The 12,187-nt window shown below is 41.1% G+C and overlaps 1 protein-coding gene across 2 annotated transcripts in view; it reads left to right on the top strand.

Annotated features, from left to right (window-relative positions):
• PPP2R1B (protein phosphatase 2 scaffold subunit Abeta) overlaps nt 1-12,187 on the top strand; it is a 35,838-nt gene that overhangs the window by 14,704 nt on the left and 8,947 nt on the right. The window contains exons 12-15 of one of the 2 annotated variants that reach the window (XM_037065558.1): nt 2,714-2,868; nt 3,444-3,586; nt 6,073-6,164; nt 10,604-10,725. In XM_037065558.1, coding sequence (XP_036921453.1) covers nt 2,714-2,868; nt 3,444-3,586; nt 6,073-6,164; nt 10,604-10,725 — 512 coding nt within the window. Of the gene's footprint in view, nt 1-2,713; nt 2,869-3,443; nt 3,587-6,072; nt 6,165-6,543; nt 8,868-10,603; nt 10,726-12,187 lie in introns of those variants that run through there. The other variant, XM_037065557.1, reaches the window with a different exon arrangement.

Raw genomic sequence — 12,187 nt, 5'->3', positions numbered from 1 at the left:
CCTGCCTTTTTTATTTTTAAATGAAATTTAAGTATGGCAAATCCTTTTCTCTTTTAAAAAGAGAGGAATTTTAGTGTTTATATTACTTTTGGTATATATAACATTAGGAAGAATGCCACATCCCAGAAGACTCTATACTTTGAAAGTTGGCTTTCTAGATTTATTTTGAGAAACTCTCAATGTCCTAATATTCCTAATAATCCAAGAATTAGATTCCCAACTCCCTTGCTATGTAGGATTGCTCGGAGTAACTTACTCCTTCCTTTTTTCCCCCTGGTATTTTTTTCTTCCAATTTGGGGCTAGGAAAGACCCTTGTTTGTTTGTTTGTTTGTTTGTTTCAGTAGCAGTATACTAAAGTGGCCACTGTTTGAGCCAATGAAATATCAATTTTGAAATTGTTCTGTACTTAATCACTTGGAATTTTTGTTGTTTTGTTTTGACATTTTAGATAACTGTATTAATTGATCAGTGATCAATGAATTCTTTGGAACTTTTTTCCTCATTATTAAACTACTAAAAGAATATTGTGAAAAATGCAGAGAAATGTAAGGAAGAAAGTATTACTCATGTCTGTTCTTGTGGTTGAGTGGACAATATTGATGGAGGAATTTAGAAGGAGAACTTATTTTTAAACAAGTTGTAAATTAAATAAATTTATTTTGAATAAATTATATGGGCAGGGTTTAAGAAGAGAAATTGTTTTGTATTGGCAAGGGGAAAAATATCAACATTAGCATATACAGAATATGGTAGACATTTAGAGGAACCTTGCAAGTCAGGCAGACCTTGAGGGAGGGAGGGAGGGAGGCAGGCAAAACAAGGAGAGAAGACAGAACTGTGTAGTGGTTTTCTTTCTTTTTTCGCAATAAGACTGAGAGGAGTTAAGAACATCGTAGGTATCTGGCCAAGTAGAGTTGAGTGCAATTAAGAAAGTATAGAATCTTCTGGGGCATGTCATTCTACTAATGTTAAATATATATCAGAAATGTAAACATTTTTTCTACAAAGGAATTTTTTTGCTATGATTTGCCATACTTAAGATTTATTTAAAAAGAAAAAAAATAGGCCTTTAAAGAAAAGGTAACTTCAAAGGATAAGAAAAAAGAAATAGTCTTCACGAGTGTGTGTGTGCTGTCTTTGGTTTCCGTGGTGGTGAGGTGTCTTCCTATGGTGAGGGCACTAGGATGAGAGAAACACCAAACTGAGGAACGGGATAGGAGAAGACATCTCTGCTGTGGCTAGATGTCGCCGTCACCTTTGGGGAGGCGGTGTGGAGGTTGGTTGTGCCAGAGACAAAGACTGTATGCGTGTGAAGGTAGAGAATTTATATTGTGGGTGAACAGTTGACTTGAACTTCTGAGAGAATGCTTCTACATATTACTGACAGGTTGATTCCCCTACAGACTTTGGTCAGGTGTGCGTTGGTGATACCTAGTTTCTTGGCTATGCTCTCTTGCCTGTTTTTATTAATGGCATTGCCTAAAAGGCTCTATGGACTGGGAAGAGTTGACTATTTCATGTCTGGAAGCTTTATATAAATTTTCCATGATTGGGGCTGTGGCTTAGCTATTCTTGCTTATTCTATCACCTAGGTGGGTTGGGCCTACCTGGAGAGAAAAGAAGGAGGGTTCAGTACACAACACCCTAGATTTGCTATCCAAGTCCCAATTTTGAGCTGTATTGGACCTGTGAAATCAAGTAAGCGCAACCCTGCCTGTGTTCAATGCCGTGTATAGCAACCAGTTGTTGAGAAGACTGTAACTTTGGCCTTTATTGTCTAGATTTGTGATGTCTTTGATAAATGATCTTGTAGGGTATTAAGTGTTATGGTGGATACATTTATTCACAGAAGACATTTGACATGGCTCAATATAAGCCTTTTTAAGGGAAAATGGGCAAGATGGTGTGAAGTTTTGATTTTCGGTTGTGTAGGTGACCACAGTGGCCTCTAAACTACCTCTTCATTGTCTTCCTCCCCTCAATTCTCACCATGGCTGAGAGGATCGCGTCAAAATACCACACTGGTCAGCAGGTGGCAACTTTGCTTTAAAAACCCCCTTTTTCCCCACAACATTTCAATGTAGCTTTCAAGATGTTCTGTGTTTTTGGTCTACCCTAACTGTCCAACTTCACATTTTCTCAGATTTCAGTTCTGTCCTTTGTGCCCTGGATAATTTTTTTTACCCTTTCCAGGAATTACCATCCTCTTCTCTCTCCTTACACAAATCCTCTCTAATCTGTGGGGCCCAGTATAAGGTCTCTCTTCCCCAAAGCCATTTTAAACCTTCCTGTTCTCTCTTTTCTAAACTCCAGCCCTCATGATTGTTACTACACAATTTCATACTTTATTATAATCAGTCTTTAACATGTGACTTCTTGGAATGTGTTAGTGTGTGATCTTGAGGAGAAATATCTTATGTATTCTCTCTAGAACATATAGTCCATAGTAGGTGGTTGTATTTGTTAATTAATTAATGGTGCTTATAACAAGCTCCTTTTTCCTTGGACATACTACACATTTTGAAACTGTAGTAAGACCAAATCAGTGTTGTTATGAGTTGTAGCTAAGCATGTTTGCCAGTGCAGTGTGGCTAAATTTGGAGTGTGTTTGCAGAACTTTGTGTTCGGTTCATCTTTGATGATGGCGTAAGTAAACTAGGTTATGCTTTTCATGTGAGCAGCATGACAGTGTGGTCTTCCCCTCTTCTGCAGTGTACGCCATTCGTGAAGCCGCCACCAACAACCTCATGAAACTAGTTCAGAAGTTTGGTACAGAGTGGGCCCAAAATGCCATTGTTCCCAAAGTGTTAGTAATGGCAGATGACCCTAATTATTTGCATAGAATGACCACTTTATTCTGCATTAATGTAAGTATTATGTGGCTCTTACTGCTAAGCTCAGGCGTCAAAGTAGTTATTCAGGGCTCTATTTCTGAATTGATATATTGTTTTCTATTTGGAATATATATACATGCACACACATATAGATGCATGTATGTATTTTTTAAAATATTTCTAGAGAAGGGGAAGGGAGGGAGAAAGAGAGGGAGACAAACATCAAAATTTGAGAGAACCATTGAATGGTTGTTTCTCACATGCTCCCAGCCAGGGCCCTGGCCTGCAAGCCAGGCTTGTGCCCTGACGGGGAACCAAATCTGCAACCTTTTGATCTGCGGGAGGACACCCAACCCACTGAGCCATGCTAGTCAGGGCTGAAATATATATTTATACTGATTAATTTGTGTAGTTAAGAGATGAGAGAAAATGTCAGTTTTTCAATTCATGTTAAAATTTACAGTAATGATGTCAGTTGTGAATTTGTCTAATTCTGGGATTTTTTTTAATGCTGCTTTGTATCCTTCATTTTGTGCTCAAACTAGAGACATTTTGGGATATTTAAAAATAAAAGTATTTTAAATGTGCCCTCTTATTTCTTTTTCTAGGCATTGTCTGAAGCCTGCGGTCAGGAAATAACCACTAAGCAGATGCTACCCATTGTACTGAAAATGGCAGGAGACCAAGTGGCAAATGTCCGTTTCAACGTGGCCAAATCGCTCCAGAAAATTGGACCAATTCTAGATACTGAGTAAGATTTTTATTCTTTTTGTTATTCTATTACAGTTACTGGTTTTAGTATGTGGGATATCTGAAATTTTACTGCCTATATTTTCTGCTAGGACTTTCCTATCATGACTTGTATTTAAGCCTTTTATCCATTTTGAGTTTATTCTGGTGTGTGGTGCAAGTTGGTGATCTAGTTTCATTTACTTTTTGCATGTACCAGTCCGGTTCCCACAACACTAATTTTTTCCCTTTTCCTTCTGCCCAGCCTACTCCCCGCTCCCGTAGTCAATCCCTACATCATTGTCCATGTCCATGGATCATTCATACATATTCTTTGACTAGTCCCTTCCCCTTCTTTCCATCCTTATCACCCTCCTCTCTCCCCTCTGGCCTCTGTCACTCTGTTCCATGTTTCCATGTTTCTGGTTCTATTTTTTTTTTTTAAGATTTTATTTATTTATCTTTAGAGGGGAAGGGGAGAGGGAGAGAAACATCAATGTATGGTTGCCTTTTGTGCGTCCCCTGCTGGTAGTTAGCCTGCAAGGAACTGGCCTGCAACCCAGGCATGTGCCCTGACTGGGAATCGAACCGCGATCGTGTGGTTCGCAGGCCCGTGCTCAATCCACTGAGCTACACCAGCCAGGGCTTCTAGTTCTATTTTGCTTGTTAGTTTGTTTTGTTCATGAGAGTCCTCTTATAAGTGAGATCATATGATATTTGTCTGTCACTGACTGGCTTATTTCATTTAGCATAGTATCTCCATTTCCATCCATGCAGTCACAAAAGGTTCCTTCTTTATGCTGCGTAGTATTCCATTGTGTAAATGTACCACAGCTTTTTGATCCATTCATTTACTGGTGGGCACTTAAGCTGTTTCCAATATTTGGCTATTGGAAATAATGTTGCTACGAACATAGGGGTGCATAGGTTCTTTTTATTTGGTGATTCAGGATTCTTAGGTTATATTCCCAGCAGTGGAATTGCTGGGTCAAAAGACGGTTCTATTTTTAGTTTTTTGAGGAAATTGCAAGCTGTTTTCTACAATGGCTGTACTAGTTTGCATTCCCACCAACAGTGCACTAGGGTTCCCTTTTCTCCACATCCTCTCCAGCACTTGTTTGTTGATTTGTTTATGATGGTCATTCTGACTGGTGTGAGGTGGTATCCCACAGTATCTCACTGTGGTTTTAATTTGTAGCTCTAATTGCTAGTGATGCTGAGCATCTTTTCATACGTCTCTGGGCCTTCTGTATGTTTTCTTTGGAGAAGTGTCTGTTCAGGTCCTTTGTCCATTTTTTAATTGGATTGTTCGTCTCCCTGATCTTGAGTCATATACGTTCTGTATATATTGTGGAGATCAAATCCTTGTCTGATGTATCACTGGCAAATATGTTCTCCCATACAGTGGGTTCTCTTTTCATTTTGCTGATGTTCTCTTTAGCCATGCAGAAGCTTTTTATTTTGATGAAGTACCATTTGTTTATTTTTTTCTTTTTCCCTTGCCCTAGTGGATGTATTGGCAAAAATATTGGTATGTGGGATATCTGAAATTTTACTGCCTATGTTTTCTGCTAGGACTTTCTTGGTATCATGACTTATATTTAAGTCTTCATTCATTTTGAGTTTATTCTGGTGTGGTGTAAATTGGTAGTCTAGTTTCATTTACTTTTTGCATGTACCAGTCCATTTCCCCCAACACCAGTTATTGAAGAGACTATTTTGACGCCATTGTATGCGCATGCCTCCTTTGTCAAATGTTACTTGACCACAGAGACTTGGGTTTATTTTTGGGCTCTTTATTCTGTTCTGTTGATCTCTGTGTCTGTTTTTATGCCAGTACCAGACTATTTCGACTACAGTGGCCTTGTAGTATAGTTTGATGTCAGGTATTTTGATCCCTCCTACTTCGTTCTTTCTCAAGATTGTTGAGGTTATTTGGGGTCTTTTTTGGTTCCATATAAATTAGAGTATTTATTCTAGATCGGTGAAATATGCCATTGAAATTTTAATAGGAATTGCATTGAATCTATAAATACTGAGTAGGATTTTATATTATTATTTTTTTCTGTGTCTGAATTTTTTTCTTTGCTTAATCCCTTTATCTGTTTCACCTAATTCCCAATCCTTCTGATGACTGTCAGTGAATATTATTCTCATTTTAGAAGTAGATCTGAACTTTTACCTTATAGTGGGGAATAATAACTAAAAATAAATCAGGGATTTTACACTTTACCTAAAGTGTAGGTTTGTTTAAAGAAAATAATAAAGTAATGTAACTAATTTTTTAGGGTGCCCATTCTTTTATACTTAAACTCATATATGTGTAGATCATTGTTTGAAGCTATTTCTGCTGAGAACTTCAGATATTATTTTAGTACTTATCAAACCTATAGGTATTTAAAAATATTTTTTATTTTAATCTTTAAAAATTACCTTAGAGCATATATCCCATAGAGCGTTTTTTTGACCCAAAGGCTGCCTTTCACAGATAATACTGTTGGATTTTAGTGCTCTGCAGGTGGAAGTTAAGCCGGTACTGCAGAAGTTAGGCCAAGATCAAGACATGGATGTCAAATACTTCGCACAGGAAGCTCTAAGTGGTAGGTCCTTTTGTTTTCTGCCTTACAGCTTTTGATGTGGTGGACAGGGTGTGAGTGATGTGGAGGGGGTGGGGCGATAAGCATGTGGGAGACAGGGAGGGTGCTGAGACCCTGAAATGCTGGTGTCCCTTCTCAGCCCACCACTGAGCGGGCCGTTTTCTCGGTTCCATATGTAGGCTGGGCAGGCATGGGATTCTTACTGGTAAGAATAGTTTTTCATTTAGATTTTGAAGGGTAACTTTTTGGTTAGCCTGACAGAAGCCACGATGATAAGTTTGTAGCCTCCTGCTTGTGGATCATTGTTGTCATGCTTAATAGTCATGTAGATGGTCCATGAACTTTCTGTGCCACTAACTTGATTTTGTTTGGAATTTTCCAGTGCTTGCGTTGGCATGATGAGGAACAGGAGGGAAAAGACTTTACTAAATTCTTATCAGAGATTTCTAGTCAATGTGTTCTTAAGCAGGGTGGAGAAACAGTGAACACCTTCAAGACCTCATCCAAGCAAATGGCAACAACTTACAAGAGATCAAATTTCAGTGACTTGATTCTTTTCTAAAGATGAAATGGGATTGTTTTTACTTGTCTTTCTTGTTGCAATAATTATAAACCATTCTTTTTGTTTGTGACCAACTCCTGACACTCAGTACAGTCATTTCTTAATTGTCTCCTAGTGATTTATCTGGCACCATCTGGGCTCCTGCGTCCTTGCTGTTTCATCAGGCCCTGGCCACTGAATATTCCTGCCCGGGCCCAGATGGGTTCGGACCCAGATGTGAAGTGGCATGATTCTCTTTGTGTTTACTTATATCTGTGTGTCTCTCCATCATTCCAAAGTTTAAGTGTTTAGATTAACTTATTTTACAAACCCTCTATTTGGGGAGACACTGAGATTTAACTGTAGAGAAAGCCACGTTTTCCTGGATAATGATGGTCTCACATGAAAGGAGGATGTGGAAGCTCAGAGTTCACGTTTGGTTGTTTTGTTTTTATTTCCTTGATTTTGACTGTAATCATGTCACTCAGAAACCTGAAGTGCAGATGTGTCTTGCTGCTAGTGTGTGATGTTAAAACCCAACTGAATTTCCGTGGCTTACACCACTGTGACTGCATTAAAAAATACTCTCTTCCCCACACCCCACCCTGAGAAAGTGCTTCCTAATAAGCGGTAGTTCTACTGTGTCTTTGTAAGACTGCAGTTTTGTATTTCTAATGAGTGAAGGAACCACTGGTGTAATTCTGCGAGGATTTCCTGCTTTTAACATCATTCTGCTTCCAGCTGTGGTAACACCTGGTCCTTGCTGCACTGTGCAGCTGTGGCTTTCCACACTGAAGCTTCACTACTGCTTTCTGGTGTGGGTGAGGCTGGAGTCTTATCATTTGAAATCTTTGTTTTTCTGCTTTTTACAGTAAAGCCTCATTAATTCCTCTTGGGACTTAAGGTGAGTAAGCCAGAGAAAGGGTTTCCTGGAGCAAATTAGTAGGATATAAGGAAGCCTATTGGGTCTGAACTACTTAAACAATTTTAAAGCTCTGTTTAAAAAGCATCCTTTTACCAGTTGATCCAGTTACTAATCACACTTTTCAATTACATTAAAATAGCTTTCATGAGGATTTTTATAAGGCCACACCTTTTTTAGATGTATTCAGTTTAGTCTTTATCCCTAAAATACATACATTTGTATTTCTTGGAGAATTTAAGTATTTTTCAATTTAAATTTATTTATATTGTCACCTACTCACACTGGCTTTGTCCCTAATGAATTTTAATTAATGAGGTTTTATTGTAGCTTCTTTTTCTCAGTGCTTCCTGCTGTGTAGTTTGCTTATTTCCATTTTGGTTTTGGAATTGTTTCTTTTACTCATAACCTCTTTTAAACCCAGTGAACCCTGTTCTGTTTTTTTGAAGTTCCAAAGATGCCTGTAAAACTTTGTACATTAAACCATTACATAAAGCGAAGTTTGAGCAAATTACTTTCAAGTTTGTCTTTCTGTAGAGAAACAGAATATTTTATATCCAAAATTGTCTGCATTTAAAACTGTCAAATTACCTTACAGTAACTTCAAATTTTATTACTTTGGGGGCTAAGAATTAAATGCTTTCCTAAGCAAAATGTATTTTTATACATTCTTATTTTGTATCTTAGAAAGTATTATGCTATAAACATTTTAATTTTAGTTTCACAGTTCTTTTTTGTTACTTGTAGATTATGTTCCTCTTTATTGCATTTTATATATCAGAGACTGTTGTCTTGATTCTTGAAACACATTTGTACAGCTGTTACTTTACTCTTTGATTAGAAATGCCCTTGGTTTGGGGATAGAGTTTTAAATGGCCCGATACCTTCCCTGGGAGCCCTGTACCTGTGCCCTAGGACTGTGGCAAAGGGGAGTCCTTTGCTTTTTCAGACATGGGTCAGGGAGCTCAGCAGGGTGCTGCCTTTTTAGATGACTCCCTAGGGCTCTCCTTGCTTCCTTATCAGTTGAACAGTAGGCAGTCTCATTTATTTTTGCTCAGAGGAATTGTTTTTTGACTCATAACTTGGTCATTTTTTCCTTGGGTTATCTTGGTTTCACTGGAATGTAAGCTCCAGGAGCTCTGAAAAGGCAGAAAGTGTTGTCTGTTTTGTGTTCTGCTGTATTACCGGCACCTGGATCAGTGTCTGGTGTACATAGGTGCTCAATAAAAATGTGTTCAATGCATTCCTTAAGTCTGTCCTCTGATGTGTCGCGATCATGGAACAAGTCATCAAAGGTGCCAGACTACGTCTCGTTCTCCTATTGACGAAATGAGAGCGGTTTTACTGCTCTTAAGAAACATGCTTTATGTGACCCTTCTCCAGTACCCTGTTTCAGGCAACCATGCCTTTGGATTGGTGTGGTTGCCCCCAACATAGATTGCTGTAATGTTTTTGTCCAAGGCAGTTCACATCAGTTGTTTGGTTGATTAGGAAAGGGATGCAGACAAACACAAACCCATCAATAAAAATGTCTCATCAACAACAGAATTCACCTCAGTGTTTCTTTCTATAATTTGTATGGGGTTTACTCCTCACAAATTTGAGAGACCAGATCTTATTTCTATGTCTGCCAAATGGGTATGAACTGAAGGTGCATCCTGTTTCATGAGAAGAAACAGGTTAATGTGGGTTTATTTTTTTTTAAAGATTTTATTCATTTTTATTTTTAGAGAGGGGGAAAGGAGGGAGAAACATCTGTGTGGTTGCCTCACATGTGGCCCCTACTGGGGACCTGGCCCACAACCCAGGCATGTGCCCTGACTGGGAGTCAAACCAGCAGCCTTTCAGTTCGCAGGCCTGCACTCAGTCCACTGAGTCACACCAGCCAGGGCTGTGTGGTTTCTCACGAGGCCCCATTGAAGTCATAATCAGTCCTCAGCTCATGGAAATAGCAGAGCTTGACCCTTGTGGTGCATGGCCCTGGGGATCTTTGCTGGACACTTGTCCTGACTCAAAACAGGCAGCAGCTGAACTTCTGAGCTGTCCCGTCCAAGCACTCATGATAATGCATAGACCTCGAGGGGGGAGAAAAATGGCATTGTTGGCACCATGGCTAAGCTATGGCAATGCTTGCTTGTTGCAATTTTGTTTATTAATCACTATGTGGTCATTGAGTTGCCCATCAGGTACTTTTCTGTAGGAACCACGTTGGTGCCATCCCCATGGAGGCGGCGGGCAGGGTTGCCAAAATGGGTTGGGTGCCTCTCTTGCCCTTCTGCTTTTTACTTAAATTCCTCTGACACTTTTTTTTTTTCATTTTGAAACTCTATCTTAAAACCTGTTTCTCCACTGCTTGGATATAATCCTGGAGGGGAGAAGGACCTGTTCCCGTCTTCCCCTTGGTTTAACAGATGCAGTGATTGTGGTCTGATGCCATGTAATTTCCCCCCTTGATTTTCCTATTCCTGTTTCCCTCCAATTCCTTGCCCTTCTTTCCTGTTCACTCACATGCCTCCAATCCTTTTTCGTACCTAGAACAGTCCCTCTTTTCCCCACGAGCCTGCTGTGTCCAGGAAATTGCATAATGTTCCATTGAGATGGAAATCTGGAGGAGGAAGAGAGCTTAATTGCTCATTGGGCAGAAAAGCCAAGTCATTTCTTTCTCCAGAGTTGTTCTTTTAATCTGATACTATCAGTCCTGAGTGGATCCAGGTCTTTGGTGACTGAGTGGGGCCCTGCAGGCTGTCGATGACAGATACAGGGAAGCATGTAGCGGGTGCCATGGACGGGGTGGAATGGCACTTTCCTTGGCTCTTGAGGAAAAGCACCTTCAGTGAGGTCCTGGGGTCAACCTGCTTGCTCAGCCCAGGGGACCCATCCCCACTGCAGTGCTGGAACACCGAGGGCATCCTGGGAAGCAAAGGTGGGCATAGGAGGGGCGTGCTGAGGAACAGTTACAGTGCTGCTGTCTATCTCCAGTGGTGGCCCAAAGGCTGAGGAAGCTAGATTTTCCTGTCAAGGGCAGTGGAGAGCCCGACGCCCCTGGGGCTGACAAGAACCACTTCCTGAGACCCAGGGGGCCTGGAGAGAACACTGGGAAGGTAAGTGCCACAGACCCCTTGGGCCTGAGTCATCCCTTCTCATGTACTTAGGTGTGGGCAGAGGACAGCCAGCAGGGCCTGGTGCTACCGCAGGCTGGGCAGAGAAGTGGTACCTTTAACCCTGTCCCTGAGAGACAGTCAAGTTTTTAGGGCCGAGAGAGGATACACAGCGGGGCAAGAGTAGGTTTACAGTGGAAAATAAAATAATAATTGTAAATGATATAAGAATAAACTTTTGCATACTCACAACTGTAAACCTACTTTTCTCCACTCTGAATTTTAAAGCCTGTTGCCCTGTTTCTTACCTTTTGTTCTGGGAACGCCTTCTGTGGTGGAGTGGGCTTTCCAGAGCTTGGTCACTCCAGTGGCTTGAGGTCTCTCCCCTTCTGCCTAGTCAGAGCCAGTGAGGCCCATGCGGAGGCCAGAGGGGTGGTTTGGTAGAGTTGCTTATGGGCTGTTTCCACTTGTCTCACAGAATGGAGACAGTTCTTTGCTACAGTTCCTCTCATGGCATCATTTCCATTCAAGGAAAAAGCCATTCCTGTCAATTTTACTGTGTCCAAATAATTTCACAAGCCCCATTTGATGCCACTCAGGAGAAGGTGTGCAAAAATTCAAGTTTAAGCAAAGTTGGTGCCAGCTGCTTGTCCTGGGGCCGTTTGTTAGGGGAGCAACTTAAGACTTACAGATACATTCAGAAAACAGCACGAGGTGCTTGGCTGCCTCATGCTGAGTCCGACTGCATTTAGTTCACGTGGAAGGTGATTGGCATTCTCCCACTGCAGTGGGTTTGCTCGGTGAAGTTTGTAATGTCGAAAACTTTGCCTTCCAAATCTCAGTGGCTCTTCCTTCATTAGAGAGGAAGGGGGAGAGGAACATCAATTTGTTGTTCCACTTACTGGTGCACTCATTGGTTGATTATTGTATGTGCCCTGACTGGGGATCAAACTCACAACCCTGGTGTATCGGGACGATTCTGTGACCAACTAAGCTACCCGGTCAGGGCAGGCTTTTCCTTCATTTCATGTAAACTGAGGCCATGAGAACTTCTTCCTGTTTTCTAGGCTCTGAACTGCCAGTTTTCATTCTAGAATTTTCCTTTCCTGTGTTGCTATGCACCACTGTCCCAGGACCTGGGTCTGAGTTGGCAGCTCTGGGCTGTCCCTGTGGAGGAAGTGCTGGGGTGAGCTCACAGCCTCAGCCAGACCCTGGGCCCTGACCGATGCCTGAGGAGGTCAGCCCTTCAAGTCCTCAGTCAGTTTCACGGAACTTGGCCTTAGGGAAGACACTTTGGTTGAAGGAGCAGGAGTAATAGTTGTGCTTTTAGGTCTAAACCACAGACTTCCTTGGGAGGAAACGAGTTATGTTTTCCTACAAATTCAGAGTCAGCTGGCCGTGCCATTAAATGTATGGTATTCCCCTGATCTGAGCAGGTCATGGGTGAGGCCTCCCCCCACCATGG

This window comes from Sturnira hondurensis, unplaced genomic scaffold, assembly GCF_014824575.4.
Source record: "Sturnira hondurensis isolate 20B ecotype Veracruz unplaced genomic scaffold, ASM1482457v3 Scaffold0015793, whole genome shotgun sequence".
NCBI lineage: Eukaryota > Metazoa > Chordata > Mammalia > Chiroptera > Phyllostomidae > Sturnira > Sturnira hondurensis.
The sequence above is the reverse complement of the archived record's forward strand: the minus strand, read 5'-3'. Positions and strand labels throughout refer to the sequence as shown.